The sequence below is a fragment of the Tiliqua scincoides genome, chromosome 8, assembly GCF_035046505.1.
Source record: "Tiliqua scincoides isolate rTilSci1 chromosome 8, rTilSci1.hap2, whole genome shotgun sequence".
NCBI lineage: Eukaryota > Metazoa > Chordata > Lepidosauria > Squamata > Scincidae > Tiliqua > Tiliqua scincoides.
Window position 1 is genome coordinate 12,119,842 of NC_089828.1, and position 18,473 is coordinate 12,138,314.

The following is an 18,473-nucleotide window of genomic DNA, read 5'->3' on the forward strand; positions in this document are numbered from 1 at the left end:
TAGCAGAAGAAAACAATGTAGTTGCCAACCATCTGAAGAAGAGTTTATCAACTCAAAACATACAAACCAGATTACAGTTGCAATCCTATGCTGTACACACTTTCCTGGGAGTAGGTCCTCCGCCACCTGCCATGTCTCTTACCTCTACCAGCTGCCAATTCACTGGATGCAGTGTCAATGGGGTGGCGCAGGCCTCTCTGCTGGTGCTGCCTACTCTCCAGGTGTTGCAAATATGCTTTATGGCTATGCTGGTGGAGTGGCAGGTTTCAACTGTGCTGGACAATAATGAATTGTATTAATGCAGTGGTTCTCAAACATTTTAGCACCAGGATCCACTTCTTAAAATGACACTCTGTTGGGACCCACCTAGCTTTCCAAGACTTAAAAAAGGTGATCTAGAAATTTTTTATTCATTCACAAGCAATATTTTATTTATTTATTTGCAAAAACAAACCAACAATCTATTTCTCATAATGAGGTAGCCCTGATCAATAGACACAAGGCTATTGAGGGGCTTAGTTATGTGATCCAGCCTTCACCTGCCCCCACTACCTGTCATTGATGGGCTTGGAAAAAAACCAGAAAAAAGGCAAAAGTTTTCTTCCTATATTTACACAAGCTTACAAACTGCAGGAGCTCAGCTTTTGCAAGGCAATTAGCAACTATCTTGTAAACTGCAAGAGCTCAGCTATCTGATTTTTGAATTGCTTAAGGGCTTGAGGCAATTAGTTATCTCATCTTTCTATCACCATGTTTTCGTTGGAGGCACTGCAGGAGTCTGAGAAATACTGTATTAATGCATCCGGGTAATTACCCCAACATAGCATGAAGTAACATGTTACCTTACTTGTCATCCTTCAGCCCTCACACTGACTAATCTCGATCTCCCCCCCCCATAACTGAATGCATTTTTGTAGTTGTTACAATGTGTATTTAATTAAATTATTTGTGGGGGCGGAAGGGAAACGAGAGAACCAAATTGTTGTATTTCTGTATTTTATAAAAATAAAAATATATTAACACAAAGGTAAATATAACATTTTTATTTTCTTATTTGTGGGGAAAGCCTTTAGAGAGCTAGATTGTTATGCTAAAGCACTTTGCAAAACTGAAAATGAAAATGAAAGTATTGTAATGCAACACAAGCAGGAATAAAAACACCCCAGATCATCAGCTGGAGAATAAAAGGAAAGACTAGGAAACATTTAGACTAGAGTTGAAGTTCTCTGTCTAGAGCAGTTCAGCTGATTTCAGTGGTCCTTCTCCAAGGCATGAAGCATGACGGTAGCAACCCAAAGTTTGGGCCCATGCTGAACAGAAAAGGAATTCTATTCACTGGACCAGCTTGGAATGCAAAGTTGGTTGAAATCAATGTAAATGACATTATTGCACCACATGAGAAGGCAGCTCCTCTGAAAACTCCCAAATAGATGAAGGCAGCCACAGCATGCTGGCGTGCTGAGCGCCGAGCACTGCTACGAAAAGCAGAGGTGGAGAATGAAAGTCGCCTCTTTTGTTTAGGGCCCTGTGAATGTCTGCAAGGCAACTTCTCAAGCACAGAGCAACGTCCTCACCCAGAGTCCCCAAAAACTGGAGGGAGACCCTAAAAATGTAGCAGAAGCATTTCCGCACACTGGTTTCAAGCATCTAGTTTGTGCAGAAATGATTCCACTAGATTCATAGAGTGTTGTTAGGCGGGGGCTGTTGTCAGGTCACTTTGTCAACTTCCGGACTTCCTCCAGCTCTTCTATAGGCTTCCATTGCTGGTTGATTGACAAAAGCTACCAGCCATGTTGAGACAAAGAAAAAGAGACAAAGAACAGAAAATTAAAAAGCTGTGCTGCACACTGATGATTTTAATAGGATAGGAAATTGTATAACTTTTTTTAACTAAACAAATTCAAATAGGATCCAAGCAGAATCCTTCTAAAGTTAAACGCTTCTACTAGATGTTACTTAACACAAGGCTGGAGCTACCATACTTGACTTTTATTTAGTAAATAGCAGCTGGATTGGGGTCCTTTGTGGATCAGGACTTTGACTGTGGTTCAAGGGGAGGGGACTTGGGGCCCAATCCTATCCAACTTTCCAGCTCCAGTGTAGCCATAATGCAGTCCCATGGTAAGGAAACACATGTTCCCATACCTTAAGAAGGCCCCAGTGACTGCCCCTCCATGACAGGATGCAGCACACACCCTACTGGCACAACTGCACCAGCGCTGGAAAATTGGATAGGATTGGGCCCTTGGGCTCCTGCACAGTTCTGGTCTGGATCCCACAAGAAGATAGTGATAAGCCCCATGAGCATCATGGTTGAACGGAGATTTAACCCAGCTGCCCTTGCTGCTAGTGTGATACAGTAGCCACTACACCACACTGCCTGTGTCCTATACAATACAGCTCTGTCTATACCAGCCATTTTCAACAACTGTGCTGTGGCACACTGGTGTGCTGCAAATGGTCCCAAGGTGTGCCGTGGGAATTTGGGAGAAGATCACTTATCAATAGGACCATTGGAGATGCAAGCCCCTGACTGACAGCACAGTGTGCCTTGTCAATTGTCAAAAAACGATGGTGTGCCTTGACTATTTTAGTGCCTTACCAGTGTGCCATGAGATGAAAAAGGTTGAAAATCACAGGTCTATACATTAGTTGTTTATACAGTATACAACATCAAAGATTCAAAAATAGTATTTCTGGGAAAAGGCAGTACAGCCCAAGAATTTATTCCATACAAGGAATTCCTTTGTTGGGTAAGTGCATTCATTACCTTCTGGGGCTCGCTAGGATTCACGAGTTCCCATGGCTCGGGATTGCCTGACTTGTTGAAACTGAAAATGAAATGATGTGATCATTATGGGAAACCCAGTCAGTGTCACATTCTCATTGTACAAAACTGGATCAAAGAGCCTAAGGGCACAATCCTAACCAAGTCTACTCAGAAGTAAGTCCTATTTTGTTCAATGGGGCTTACTCTCAGGAAAGTGCGGTTAGGATTACAGCCTTATTCTATTAATGTGGAAGTGCACCCCACTGATTTCAGGAGATCTTACTGCTAAGGAAGTGTCCTTGGATTATTAACCATAACCTACATAATAAAGGTCACAATCCTAGTCCCACTTACCAGAGAGTAAGCCCCATTGACTATAACTGGACTTACTTCTGAGTATGCATGCACTGGATTGGGCTCAAAGTTGGTTAAAACACTTTACAATCTGTTGCAGTGGTTGTTTTAGCACCCGGACCCATTTTTTAGAATGAGAACCTGTCAGGACCCACCAGAAGTGATGTCATGACTGGAAGTAACATCAGCAAGCAGGCACATTTTTCACAATCCTAGGCTGCAATCCTACCTACACTTACCCAGGAGGAAGCCCCATTGACTGTCATTGTTAAAAGCATATACATAGTAGCTAAAAGTACAGGTCTGTCACATGTCCCCCAATGCAGTCACAGACCATGGCAGCATCAAGTCTAATAGATTAAAAATAAAATGTTGAAATGAATGGGGACCCACCTGAAATGGGCTTGTGACCCACCTAGTGGGTCCCGACCCACGGTTTGAGAAGCACTGATAAAAGCTCTGGCTGGAGCAGCTGCAGTCTGGCCAGGCGCTCGCAGGTCCCCTGTGCCCCTGCGGGCAAGCTCCTTAGGCCTGCCCCCCGCCCCATCTGCCACGGTCATTTTTGCCCCCTGGAGGGGCATTCTGGACCAGGAGTGCGGGGGGGGGATCTGCCACACTTACCTGGGAGGAAGCCCCACTGAGTGTTATGGAGCTTACTTCTGAGTAGACATGCATAGGACTGGGCAGTAGATTTGGCAGGGAGCCCCACCCGCACTGCAAAGCACTAACTCAGCCCCACTGAATCTAATTGGACTTACTTCTGAGTAGACATGCATTGGACTGGGTTCAAAGTTGGTTAAAACACTTTACCATCTATTGCTCTCTGAATCACAAGATGCGGTAGGATTTCTTAACAGCAAAATTTAATATCAAGACCTGCATTATTAATTAACTGCTAACGTATAAAATATTTTAAAGATGGATTTAGAAAAGAAAATGGAAGCCGTGTTTGGATACTGTTGACTGGAAACGTTTTCCTGTAATACACATACCTTCTATAAAATGCCTGTCGTGTTTTTCCTATGATCTGCACATACGTTTCCTGGAATCTGATTACTTGATAATATAAATATTATCAGATCCCTTGAAATGAATGGGATTGAAAAAATGGCTCACTCTAGCTGGGCTTCCCTCATTATCACCAAACTAAACCTGCCAACTAAAAACAAAATAAACACACTGAAATTACAAGGCAGAACTAACAGCACAATCCTACCTATGCATGTTGACTCAGAAGTAAGTCCCACTGTGTTCAGTGGGGTTTGTTCCCGGGGAAGGATGTATAGGATTGCATCCTTAGGCAATTCCCAAACACAGTGGGGTTTATTTCTCGGAAAACTGGCATGGGATTGCACTGTTAGTCTTTTTGATCTGCATGCCACAAGAATTAAAAACCCATTCAGACTTAGCTCCCATCTGGGAAAGGTACCAGCCATAATTGTAAGACCTTTATTGACTTTACTCCATGTTATCAAATGAATCCTAGTGCTAAAAACCTAATTTGGCACTGCCCAAGGCAGAGGGTTGGACTAGATGACCTATCAGCTCCCTTCCAACTCTATGATTCTATATGAATCTCACGATCTATGATTCTATCGATCTATGATTTTGAGATCTATGAATCTCAGAATCTATGATTCTATATTAATCTATATGAATCCCTCTTAGAATTCTGATCTAATTCTGATTTGATTTTTTTAAGCCGGGGTGGGCAAACTTTCAACTTTAGGGATCCTGGATCTTGAACAATTGTGCAGGAGAGAAAATTTCAGCAGGTAACAGCTTGTCACCTGTGAAATGACAAGGTGCACCTACTGAAATTCCCCCTTCTATACAATTGCTAAAGGTCCAGGAACTCTAAAGTTGAAAGTTTGCCCACCCCTGTTTTAAGCGGGAAAAAAAACCCACCTGATTTTATATGCCTAACAAGGGGGAATGGGGGGGGGCATGCGAGAGGGTGACTTACATCACATCGGTTTTCCTGGTGGAATTAAGCAAGGCGAGTATGGCTCCAACTCCAGCGAAGGTCACAAATCCAATCAAAGGAATAAGCTGGAAGACACAAGGAGTTTCCTTAGTCAAGTGATGCTCTCTGGCTGGCCAAGTCCAGGAGATGCATAAAGCAGTGCATTAAACTTCAGCTAAAGAAAGAAAGTTTTGAATGATGACAAGGATGGATGGATGGGGGGGGGAGGGGACACGCGACCCTCTCTTTTCCCAGCATCTCCATTCCCTTGGGTGAGTGGAGCACCCGTCAAGAGCCAGGGCTTTGGCCACTGGGAGGATGCTGCTGACTCCAGCCTGCTGCAGGGGAAGGGATGCCAAACTTACTTCTTTCTTCTTCCTCATCAGCTGGAAAATTCCCATGCTCCCCATGGTCACAGCAGGTGCAGCAGACCTGGGAAGAAAAACCAAGTGCCAGGTTGAGGGTCAGTCGCAGGAGGTGGGAGCATCCTAGGGCAGAGACACCCCTTTGGGACCCCTCTTGCACTCCCCCCCCCCAACAACCTGGCTTTCAGGAGCTGCACTGGAGTTTCACTGGAGGCGACTTCCCCTTTATAAACCCCGTTAACGCCCAAGGGCTGGATATGACCCAAGTCACGTAGCCCAGAATGACACCCAGCGCAGGAACCGCACCCGCAGCCCTCCAGGATGTCCCGCGGCGCGCAGGTGTGGCGCGCCCCCTGCTGGACGCGCACAGAACAGCAGTGCGCTGCTGTCCTTACATGTGTAGGGGATGTTCCTGCCCAGGTTGGGATGGACTCAGTACCTCCTGTTGGAGCAGGGAAGAGAGATCTGGTTGTCTGGGTAGGGGCTTTGGAGGTGGTGAGCTTAATGAGTCTCTTGATTAGTTTCTATGTAACATTTATTAGCAACCCTTTCTCCCAGGCAGCTCTGGGTGGTATACATGATCTCCTCTTTTTTACTCACAACAACCCTGTGAGGTAGGAAAAGCGAGAGAGAGAGAGAGAGAGAGAGCGCGCGAGCGCGAGCGCGAGCGAGCATAGCTTAGTGAGCATCATTCCCAAGTAGGGATTTGAACCCAGGTCTTCTTGGTCCAAGTCCAGCACACCAGGACCACACAGCAGTGGTTTAGCCTAGTTTAAAGGGCTCAACAACAAAACAAACAGGAGAATAAGAAAAAAAAAGGAGAGACACAACACAGCTGAGCTTGTATAACTTGTTTTTCCTTCACCCCTGATCCCACACTGTGCACTCCTCATGTATCTGGGTCTAGGGGGGTAAAGTTCATCTAGGGCATATGGGTGACTTCTGGGAAGGGTGGACCTACACCTTTTAAGAAGTGTTGTACTGTGGCCCTTGGATAAGTTGCTCTGGGTTTTAAGGTATGCATTGTAAATGTTTATTTTCAGTCCTCTGCCACGGGTTTGCCTGAAGGAGTTGCCCACGCCCTTTTCTCACCCAGGGTTTTATCTGACCTGCAGCTTAAGCCTTGGGGGGGGGGGGACTGTAATCAAAACAGAAAACCTACCCCTGAGTATGTGCAGAGTGCTTTTTCCCTAGCCAAATAGTAAATTAGAGAGCTAGTACCCATTTACTGATCTTTTAACAGGAAGGCTTAGACAAGGATGCAGAAGTTGGCTTTCATGTAGAGGTTGAATCCAGGAGGCATCTATTTTTAGAAATGAATCACTGCTGTGCTAAAACTGGTTTGCCTCTAGGAGCATTGCTGCATGAATGGAGCTTCCCTGATAGAACATCAACCCAGGTGTGCTTCCCCCTTCCTTGACAGCACAAGGACTTTGTTGAAGTTCGCTGCTGCTCACATAGTGTCAATCACCATGCTTTCCTTCTCAAAGTGTGCAAGTACAGCCCACCTAGGATACGCTATTTGGAAAAAAATATGCTCCCACCCTGTTGTAAATTCCATAAGAAAACATTAAAAAGAAGAAGTAAAAACCTACCTGTTCAGAAAACTAGCTTTATCAGAAAGCTGCCTTATAGGATTTTCAGGAGTAGCACAGGGACAGAAAAAAGTATGGTGTACAAAGTTATGTCACTTTTATACCAGGGTAATTTTTTTCCAGAAAAAATGGGAGATGCTCCCAACTTGGACACACTGCAATACCAAGCCAGTGCATGGATTAAAAAGAGCAAAACTCTCACTTTACACCCTTGTTGCAAAAATCTGTATACTGCAATACATAACGCTTAAATTAAGGGCATAAATTAAGCAGGTAAGAACACGTTAACTTTTTATTAGAGAATGTTTCAGTTTAAAATTATGGTAAAGCACAGAAGCAAATACAAGATCCTGAAACATGGTTACATACATTGGGGAGATAGCGTTGATCACAAATTCAGACATGATATGCAAGTCCATTTAAGGGCTGGAACAGGGGTGGATTTAAAGACCATTAGTAACTCAGTCCAAGCCTAGAGAGTTGGGGGGGGGGTTTACTTGGTCTTACCTTGGACATGGCCAGCTGCGCCAGTCCAGGTTTCTTCTTGATCCTTGATAGCAGACGGGAAGTCTCTCCTGGGTCCAGAAAATCCTCCATTAGTCATTAGGCTGAGAACAACTGCTGTTTGCCTCCACTAATCCACTCAAGAAATCCCACCCTATTCCAGCAATGGCATAGGCAGAGTGGGTGCAGGGGTAACAATTGCACTGGGCTGCAGACTGCCTAGGGGCAATAATCTGGCCACTCACCTATGCAGTTGCCCCCTCTATGATTGATGCTTGCACCTCTTGCAAAAAGTGCTAGAAAAAATGATCTGGAGCAGTGATCGAAGTCTCTGGCAGCTTGAGGGGCAAGCAGGAGGGGGCTGGGGTGGGGGAAGCTGCAGAGCAAGGTGAGAGAGAGGCCAGAGGCTCCAGTCGCCACTCACACCTTTTCGGGGGCAAGCAGAAGGGGGCTGGGGGTAGGGGCAGACAGCATTTTTTTTTTAATTTTTCAGTTGTCATCACTTTCAGGTGTGGTGTGGGGGGCATCATTTTTAACTTTCCCCAGGCTCCAGGATGGTTAGCTATGCCACTGTATTCCAGGCCTCTACAGCTAAGATCCCACACCAAGGTACCCAGTAATGCCCAAACCAGTCAAAGAGATTCCAATGTGTTCTGCCAATGAGGTTGTTTCTATCACTTGGGCAGTTTCTATCACTTCTATCACTTCTATCCTAACTGATCTCTGAATCCGGACCATGAGAGATTTCTCTCCATCTGGTGAATTTCTCTACTTGTGTGGATAGAGATGACTCATGTGCTTAATTGGTCCCTCAATTCCATGATGCCACAGGATGCTGTTAACCCATTGCATGCTAGCAACACCTTGCTCTCCTTCAGCTACTGGTATCCCAGGAATTATGGGGAAGAAGCAAAGGAGACGTATACGTGTGCAATCATAAAGAGTGGTGCGTCTTGATTAGATATCTTGAATAGACACTGGGCACTGGTCTCACCTCTCTTTCTCTCACAGCTTTCTCACATGCACCTTTCATTGGATATGTGTTGTGTGTGTTTTGGCAATGCCCCTCACTCTCTTCTTTTTATCTTTCTTATTTGTTGATTTAAATGCTTTTTGCCCCTGGCTGGATGTGGCCCAGGGGCTTCCAGTTCCTAGCCTGATCTAGTCAGCTGCTAGTTGCAAGGTTGTCAGCATCATCCACCCACCAGATATAGAAAAGTCTGAGGACCTTCTTCTGAAAGTAGATGTGTGGTAGTTGTTAATGGAGCCAGACTGTGGGCCTTTCGCCACAGAAGCTGTGGGCCACTGCCTGTTTCCACCCCCCCCCCACCTCACAACAGCAACCTGCTCCAAGCAGCACTACTACTGCAACCTCTCACCCACATTCCTACAGTTTGGCTTTCCTCTTTTTGGATTTCTTCTTTTTTTTGTGGGTCTTTTTGTCCATCACTAACTTAAAGCAGGCTGTGTTTCACACCCTTTGTGTGTCTGTGGTCTTATGTGCATAAGCCCTTTCACACAAATACTGAATGCTCAGGACTCATGGTCAGTGAATCTGTTAGTGCAAAAAGCATGACTGTATGCCCTTTACATGTTCAGTATACACATGGGGGGATTTTTGCACACCCTCATAGTTGTTCAGCAGTCTATGACCATCATATGCATCAGCTAGGCTAGGTGGGACACTAGCTGTGGGCTCATGCCCATCAGAAGGTTCCCTGAACCCACAGCAATGCTAATAAGTAGGGTGGGACGGTGCTATGGGGGCCCACTACATAACTTTGCCCCAGATTCCAAAGCAACCTGGTGCCAGCACTGTTTGTGTGTACCATATGCCCTGTCCCCATGCATATACAGCAGCATGAACTGTGTACACATTCATACATATAACATGCTCAACTCCTATTTTAGGCCTAATGTAGGCAGAACTGCTTCCTTAGATCTCATTATAATGACAAACCCTCAGTTTGTAAATGTTCTTTTCTGAGGTTTACAATTGATAAACAGGCACAAATCATTGACCTCTCTAGAGGCACCCAATTGTCTGTTGACTTGGACGATTCACTCCTCAACAGCCTGCTGGAGTAGGACTGCCAGGCCCCTTCCATTGCAGCCATTCGGGGTTTGATTCTTGCCCAAGTTGAACAGAAAGAAAGCGTCATTCACTGAATCAACTTGGAACATAAGTGTCAAGTTTATTGCAAACAACGTAAAACAACAGTATTGCCCCAGACCACAAGAACCTAACTCCTGTGAAAGCTCTCAAATGGATAAAAGCTGGTGTGCTGAGCACTGCTACAAAAGCAGAGGTGGAGAATCAGAGTTGCCCCTTTAGTTTAGGACCGTGTGGACACACGCAAGGCAACTTATAACAGAAGAATTTTTGCACATGGGTTTTGAGTATTTAGTTTGCGCAGAAATGATTCCACCAGATTCACAGTGTTGTTAGGCGGGGGCTGATGTCAGGTCACTTTGTCACCTTTCGGACTTTCTCCAGTTCTTCTATGGGCTTCCATTGTTGGTTGATTGTGATAAGCTACCAGGTATATTGAGACAAAGAAAAAGAGACAAAGAACAGAATATTAAAAAGCTGAGCTGCACACTGATTATTTTAAAGGCATAGGGAATTATATTTTAAAAGGCCTGGTATACAACAGGTAATATTTACAGCATCTTCTTCCATGATGGAACAAGAAGTTAAAAACTTCTAAAAGTCAAACTAGATGTTACTTAATTACATGATTGAAGCTATTTGTTTTTATTCAGTAAACAACAGCAGGGAGGGGCTGTTGCTCATTCGGAGAGCATCTGTTTTTTGCACAGAATGCCTTGTTGAATCCCTCTCATCTCCATGTAGAAGGGAGAAAATTTCCTTCCTGAAACCTTGGAGAGCTGCTGCCACTCCATGTTGAGAATACTGGGCTGATTGGTTTGACCCATATAAGGCAGCTTCCTGTGTTCCATCTGGACCTGTGCCCCCTGTGGGTTGGAACTGTGACTGTGGCGTGCAGGGAGAAGGGCTGTGAGCCTCTACCCCTGCTCAATTCCAGTTGGAATCTCCACCAACCCTGTCTCCTGTTTGCCCTGGAAAAACATTGTTTCCTGTATGAGCTTTCCAGGCTAAATAGGAACCAGGTCCAGGGGGATGATCTGAACTGTGGCTGGAGCAGGGCCAGAGAGCATGTCAATCCAGGTCGGCCCATCCATGAGGCCAGCTGAAGCTGTCGCTTCAGGCAGCAGATTGTGGGGGGGGGGGAGGTGCTCATCTCTGTCCACCTACTTGCTTTCGCTTTCCCACCTCTTTTAGTGGATTGGAAAGGGAAATGGGGAACAGAGATGAAGAGGAAATGCTGAGCCTGAACATTGGAGAATGGGAGGAGCTGAGGCTGGCACATCACTGGGTAAGGAAGGGTAGCATTTCACTTGCTGCCTCAGGAGGTCTTGGTCGGGCCCTCGTTAAATCACCCATTGTGTGATCCCAGCTGCTCCTTACCAACTAAAAAGCAAACAAGCCCCAACCATGCAGTGAGAGTCACATCTCATTTGTTGACAAGCCCCACTGCTGATTTCAGCAGGAAGTGCTTAACTTTGGCCGGATGATGCCCTGTCTTTCCAACCCTTTAAGTTGGTAGGAGGGACGGGTAAGGCATATCGTCCTGAACCGAATGTCAACCTGGTCCTTTCTGAACACAGAACTCAGTCTCACATTTTATCAATACATACTAAGGGAAAACATCTTGCCAGAGAAAATATGTAAACTAAAAAACCCAAAAATATTCATACAGCCAATCACAGAAAATGCTTCCAGCTCATGTAAATGTACTGTGCCTGGTTTTTGTGTGATCTCTCAGGATTTCTTTTTTCAAGCCTGGAAGGCTTTTTATGCTAATTCAGGCTAGACTAGCTGAAGACATATCAGTTAGGCTTGGTTAGTCTTTCTATACAACATTCTCTAATTCAGGCTAGACTAGCTGAAGACATAACAGTTAGGCTTGGCTAGTCTTTCTATACAACATTCTCACCTGAAACAAGCTGCAGAATTAATTATGGAACGCAGGTGCTCCAGGAAATGGATAAATGCTTCTGAGATGTCAGTTGTTTTATCTTAATGCAGATTATGGCTGTTTCCACTTTTTTTCCTCAATAAGCAGGGGGATAAAAGTCAAAAAATTGGTCGACTGCTCAGAGTGGCTTGCAATCCCTCTGAGTAACTCCCTTGCGGGTACTCTGACCAATTGCGAGCTGCTCTGAGCGGCCAACTGTTTTGTTTGCTTCCCCCCCACTTACAGAGGGAAAAAAAAGGCCAAAAGCAAAAAGGAATTGGCCGCTCTGAGTGGTGTGCAACTGCTCTAAGTGTGCTATAACCCAAAAGTAATTGATGGTGACATCATCATGTCACCGCAATTACTGCTGGGTCAGGCACTTCCAGAGGGTGATGTTGCAGGGCATGGCCCTGACTGCCAGAGCAACCAGCTATGCCACTGTCGAAAAGGAGCCAGATCTTGGCACTTCACCTCTAGAACTTGTCACTGCTCAGGGAAATGGGAAGGATATATCAATTAATTTAAAAATATTAGTGATTTCCAGAAAAAAAATTGAACAGTTTAGCCCAGGGACTTATTCCATAACAACAATTCCTTTGTTGGGTAAGGACACTGATTACCTTCTGGGATATGTTAGGATTCACATGTTCCCATGGCTCTGGATTGCCCGTCTTGTTGAAACTAAAAATGAAATGTTGCAGTTGTTAAGGGAAACACAAATGTCATATCCTGGCTAAAGAGTAGGTTAGCAGGGGGAAAAATTCATTTATTTCCATTGTACGAAACTGGTGTGTTAACTAGTTTGGAAGTTATATCCCATTGAATTCAAGAGATCATAATTCTAAGAAAGTAAAATTATTATTAGCCAAATCATACCCTAAGGGGTTCCCCTGGGGGCTGGGAATAAGAATAGGCCCTCAGTTTGGCTGTACTTGTCGTAAGAGGCGACTAAACAGCCACCGGGTAGATGGGACTCGTTAGCCTGGGATGGCAGCTCATCTGAGAGAAGGAAAACTCTGATCCCAAACCTCCACTGCCTTGTGGCTACATCCAGTTATGGAAAAGGCTTCAGGAGCCAACCTCGAGGCAAAATCCGGAGCCGGAGTCCCTGAGGCAGTTCATGGCTGAACACAGTCACGTTCTGGCAACTCCTGCGACGCCGCTGGAACCAATCGTATTGGCCTCTGCCTTTCCATTGGACCATTTCAGCGACGTGGAGAGGGGCGATTTGCTGCATGGGAAACAGTCTATCCTCCATATCTACTTTACCCAGGCTTCGCACACTGGAGAGGACACTCTGATCCAGAAACACCATTCAGAGCGCGATACCATAGTCTTCTGAGACTGAAGGATGCCAACAACCCACAACCCTAAGGGGAAAACACCATCTACTGGGCTCTTTTTTAGAGATCAACAATCCATATATCTTGTACATAGTTTGTATCTACATTTAATGGAACATGTGACTAACTGTACCTGGGTACAGAATAACAATGATTGCACCCAGGTATGCAGATGTACCCAGGTACAGTTTAATATGTGAATAGCCCAAATGAAAACAGTGCTTGGAGACTGTTGATCGGACATGTTTCTCTATAACATGCGTACTTCAGTGGAAGGTAAGTATATATATTTATATGCTTACTAACCTCCTTTGTGCAAATCGTTAAAAATCCTTTACCAACTTTACTCCAGCTTATCAGATGAATCCCAGTACTAGATGCTCAGTCTCATAGGAAAATAGCTCCCTTTCCCCAAACCATATCCTAAAATTCCATCTTTTCTCGTACACAGAGTGAAAAAAGAGCTGGCTTTATATGAATGTGGGTGACTCACATCACATCACTTTTCTGTGAGGCGTGCCACAATGAATATGTACTCCAGCATCCGGCAAAGGCTGTAAATGCAATCAGAGGAATAATCTGGAAGACACAAGGAAGTCAGGGTTTTCTGTAGCAATGCAATGAGACCCTAGAGATGCATAAACAGTGCATTAAACTGAAGCTTCTCCAAAGAAAGGTTTGAATTATGAGGAGGCTGGAGAGGGGGCATTCTTCTATTCATTTACATCAGCTACCATTCTTGCAGCCTCTATAGTTCTGCTGCCAAACTTACTTCTTTCTTTTTCCACATCAGCTGGAAAATTCCCATATTCCTTATGGCAACAGCAGTTGCTGCAGATCTGGGAAGAAAAAGCAAGTCCCAGGGTTATCATCTGTTGCGTGTATGGAAAAATGCTAGATACTACTCAGGGCAGGGAGACTGGGATCCCTTTTACACGCACCACCCCTGAGATCCAGTGGCAGCACCCAGAGCACTTTCTGTTTCATGACACCCATGTACAGTAGGGAAGGCTGAGAGAGAGAGTGACTGGTCCAAGATCGTTAGTGAGCTCTAACACTGAGTGAACTCCGGTCTCCTTGGCCCAAGGCAAGCTCTCTTAACAACTAAACAACACTGGTTTAGTCCTTGAGCCCAGTTATGGAGAAACTTCAACTGTGTAAAAAATGAGAAACAGGGAGATACAAGATTGTCTTCAAGCATATGCAAAATATATTTATTTCACCTCTGGTTAACCATAGTTTGGGTTTAAGGGTGTCTAGGGCAAAAGGGTTGATGTTAGGGATGGCCTACATTCTTTTATAAATTAACTACCATGGGTGAGTTGGTAGTAGTTTTAAGGTAAACTGTACATTAATTTTTTCTATATCAAGGATTTATCTGAGAGATTTGCTGGGGCCTGTTTCTCACCTGGGGTTTTATCTGCGCTGTAACCTCAGTCTTGGAAAAATCCTGTAATAATTATTATAATTATAATTGCAGAAAAAATATTCTCTTTAGTATATACAGAATACCTTTCTCTTACCAAGTAACAAGGCAGAGAACTAGTACCTATTCTTTTGAGAATGACTAAATGTTGCAAAGTATGTATGGCTGTCATGTACAGTTGAACTGGATTTTTTTTCTCTTTATATAATAAACAAAATATATAATATATAAAATAAATATTATTTATATAGTGTTAATATTTAATAATATAGTATAATGATATAATGCATTAATAATATACTAATATTAAATCAATATTAAGATATCAATATAATATTAATGATATAATATTATACATAATTATATTTATATTTGTATATAGTACAGTTATAAATAAATAAAAAAGAATATACACACACACACACACACACAAGAATATATATATTCTTTTTCTTTCCCCCCTTTATTATTATAGCATATTTACAGTGTGATAAGTGATAAGATTTTATTATTGTATTATATTTATTCTTTAATAAAGTTTTAAAAAAGTGTCCAGTTGAACTGGATGAGGATGAGGTCCAGTTGATCTTTTTAAAATAATGATCCAGGACTTTCCTTTTGTTGATGAAAGAACTGGCTGGGGTTGGGAGGGAACATTTTTCAGAAAAGATATGCTTAGGTTAAGAGAGTGAATGTGAAATATACCATTTATTCCTCTCTCGGAAATTTTAACATAGAGCTTAACAAACCTCACTCCTGAAATTCCCCTTATGTGCTTCCCATATACTTTTTTTGGTGCTGCCCAGGGCTGGATGTTACCCAGAGGCTGGCAGTTGCTGACCGTGGCACGAGGGCACCCATCCCATCTCCCAACATGGCCTTGAAAATCCTTGGGCAAAAGGATGGGGATGCCACTGGCCTTCTTTTGTAGGTGGATTGCGTGGTAACCACTGAATGGAGCCAAGCGTGGGCCTTTTGTTGCAGAGGCCCAGATCTGTGGCCTGCACTCCCCCTCCCACCCCAACCACCACAGCAACCGGCTCCAACTGCCATTTCTTTTCCTCTGTTCTATGTTGATAGTTTCCTAGTTTGGTTTCTTTTCCTATTTTCTTTTTTGATCAACTAATTACTCTTATGCAGGGGTGTCAAACGTAAGATGCACGGACCGAATGCGGCCCCTGCAAGCAATTTATCCAGTCCCCAAAATAATTGGGCTCTCCCAGCTTGATAGTTGGTCTCTCTCACATCTTGAAATTAGGAACAAGACTGGCACATTTTCCCTTCTGACATTTGCAGCTAATCATGAGCACAAAGTGCTTATTTCTGGACATTATCTATTTAGTGACGTCACTCTCTGCTTAGTGACGTCACTACTGGAAAACAAAGTGCTTATTTCTGACCATCATGAAGCAGATGATGTCACTTTCTGCTTAATGATGTCACTTTCTGCTTAGTGATGTCATTTCCAGTCCTCAGCAGACACCATGAATGCTAACTTGGGCCCTCCGTATGAAACAAGTTTGGTACCCTTGGAATAGAGGAAGCATAATAGGAATTATTATTATCCATCTATATTATTTTCATATTATCCATCCCTTATTGGCCTCCATCAGGCTGTTCTTGGCACCTTTTCTCTCTTCTACCCCATCCCCACCCACAACTCTCTGAATAAGGGCCTTCTCTATTAATATTACCCTTGCAAGGGGGTTGTAGAAGGGCAAATCGGGGCAGATGGCCTCCCAACTGGCTCTTCTCTTCTCTGGCCCTCGAATGGCAGCAGCAGAACTACCAGGAAGGCCAAGTTGTCCTGCAGTGAGCCTGGAGAGGGAGAGCAGCAGGAGAAAACTCCGAAGGAGGAGAGAGAAGAGGAGGAGGAGGAGCAGGGAACAACCAGTAAGGCTGCAGCCCCACTGCAAACACAACCCAATCAGTTTCTTGCAGCCAGGATATTTGTAGGGGGGCAGTTATTCCCAGTCTACCATGTGGCTGCAGCCTACAACTAACCACCTTTTACCTGGTTGCTATCCAGGACACGATCCGTTGCTAGGGAACTTTGAAGTGCAGCCTGCCCAAGGCTTACCTGTGCACAGAACACAGTACACCAAGATGTGCCCAGTCTATTGGCTCTAACCTGAGGCTATGCTGTCCTGCTGGGTTTTTTTTCAGTACAGGGGAAAAAAAGGACTGTGCATAAGAGTGAAACATGCCTGAAAAATGTCTGCCTATTTCTCAGCTGTGTGTAAGAGCTAAACTACACATTATGTTAAATAATGTTAAATGTGCAGTTTGGCCTTGCACTTTTAATGGTACATACTAGCCTCCAGGGGAATATGGTTCAGGTGGGGTCAAACATAAGGCCCGCGGGCCGAATGTGGGCCCCAGATGCAATCTGTCTGGCCTTCATTATAATTGGGCTCTTCCAGCTTGATAATTGGGCTCTCTCATATATCTTGAAAACATGAAAAGGAGTTGCACATTTTCTCTTCTGTTATTTGCAGCTAATGAGTTTCTGTGTGAGAACTAAGTGCTTATTTCTGGCCATCATCTGCTTAATGATGTCACTTTCTGCTTAGTGATGTCATTTCTGGAGGATAAAGTACAAGTCCAGCCTATTTATACACAGACTTTTTATACACGGATTTGACTCAACATGAATGACCCCTGCAAATGAGAAAGAATGTGCTGATCCCTGGAGAAGGGGAAAAATGCATCCCTTTAAAATCACTTTTAAAAACTGAACAGTCCTTTAACAACAGCCTCCTTAATGAGAGAGAAAGAGGGCAGCAGGCTAACAATGCATCAATCCTTCTCTCTCCTTTGGACCCCTCCCTTCCCCCAGCATTTTGCATTGATCATTTTGCATTGGTGAAGGAATGGGCTGAGTGAAGTGCTGATGGATTGTCTTCTTAATGACTCTTATCTTAGAGTCAAAAGGTCATCAAGGTTGTTTTTCAGTCACTGGAGGAAAGAAACTTTGTTTTTGAAATTGGTTTGCTATAGTGCGTTTTTTTTAATCCATGTGAGTGCTTGGAAAGGAACCCACTCGAATAACTAGTCTCAACCTTTACTTATTTCTGGCCATCGCCTGCTTAATGATGTCACTTTCTGCTTAGTGATGTCATGTCACGAGAACAAAGTACTTATTTCTGGCCATCGTCTACTCAATGATGTCACTTTCTGCTTATTGATGTCAAGAGAACAAGGTGCTTATTTCTGGCCATCATCTGCTTAATGATGTCACTTTCTACCAAATGATGTCACTTCTGGCCCTCAGTAGGCAACATGAATGCTAACTCTGGCTCTCTGTATGAAAAGAGTTTGACACCCCTGGTTTAGGCCTTCGTGTTTGATCTTAGGCTGCAATCCTAACCACACTTTCCTGAGAGTAAGCCCCATTGAACAAAATAGGACTTACTTCTGAGTAGACCTGGTTAGGATCATGCCCTTAAAAGCTTGTTGCCTCATGCCACAGGGATAGGCCTCATGGAATCCATGCCATAGATGCCCCCCTCCCTCCACCACAGAACTATTTCAGGAGGGAAACGGGCACTGCTGCCACTGTGAAGGGTGTTGTGGCATAAAGGAAAAGAATTCAATCCTCCCTACCTCTGAGCCTAATTGGGCCCTCTTGCAGCCATGATTGCAAATAGTGTTTAACTTTTCAAATACATAGGACCAAATTGACTGTTCACTGTAGCATGTAGTTTGGCCAGTGCTTGACAGTTGGTGGCTGGCTTGGTTGCCACCACAGCAGCTCTTCTTCCCCACATTTTTGTGTGTGTACATATCACGCTCTCTCTCACACATACTGAACACATCTGCAGCAGAAGTGTGGGAGCCAGCTGTTTGGCTGCACCCCTTGACCAAGACCAGTGTTGCCTTCAATGCTTCCCTCTGCTGTTGGACCGGATTCTGAAGCATAACCAGCCGCTTCCACTCTCCCTCAGAGCCATTCTGGCAACATGTTTCAGCCCTGCCCAAAATGGCTCTGACAGCAAGTGGGAGGTGGCAGTTACACAGCACATTGCAGCACCTGCAATACTTACCACACCACCCCCTTGTAGTGCTGCAACTGGCAAAAGCATCCAAGATCCCTCCACTGTGCGG

At 44.2% G+C, this 18,473-nt stretch overlaps 1 protein-coding gene across 1 annotated transcript; it reads right to left on the reverse strand.

Annotated features, from left to right (window-relative positions):
• Positions 1-516: 516 nt before the first annotated feature.
• On the reverse strand, positions 517-5,687 carry C8H15orf48 (chromosome 8 C15orf48 homolog). Its single transcript, XM_066636323.1, has 5 exons — positions 5,633-5,687; positions 5,456-5,522; positions 5,091-5,176; positions 2,771-2,831; positions 517-1,781 (listed from the first exon to the last, which is right to left on the reverse strand). Exons 2-5 carry the CDS (start codon positions 5,498-5,500, stop codon positions 1,713-1,715), a joined length of 261 nt encoding a protein of 86 aa, XP_066492420.1. The 5' UTR covers positions 5,501-5,522; positions 5,633-5,687; the 3' UTR covers positions 517-1,712.
• Positions 5,688-18,473: the final 12,786 nt, after the last annotated feature.

Excerpts from the sequence above, each read along its gene's own strand:
- C8H15orf48 (XM_066636323.1), bottom strand. The coding sequence starts at position 5,500 with ATGGGGAGCATGGGAATTTTCCAGCTGATGAGGAAGAAGAAAGAA. Across the intron at positions 5,177-5,455 it reads TGATGAGGAAGAAGAAAGAA|CTTATTCCTTTGATTGGATT; the intron begins GTAAGTTTGGCA and ends TGTGTCTTCCAG. Across the intron at positions 2,832-5,090 it reads ACCAGGAAAACCGATGTGAT|TTTCAACAAGTCAGGCAATC; the intron begins GTAAGTCACCCT and ends TTTCATTTTCAG.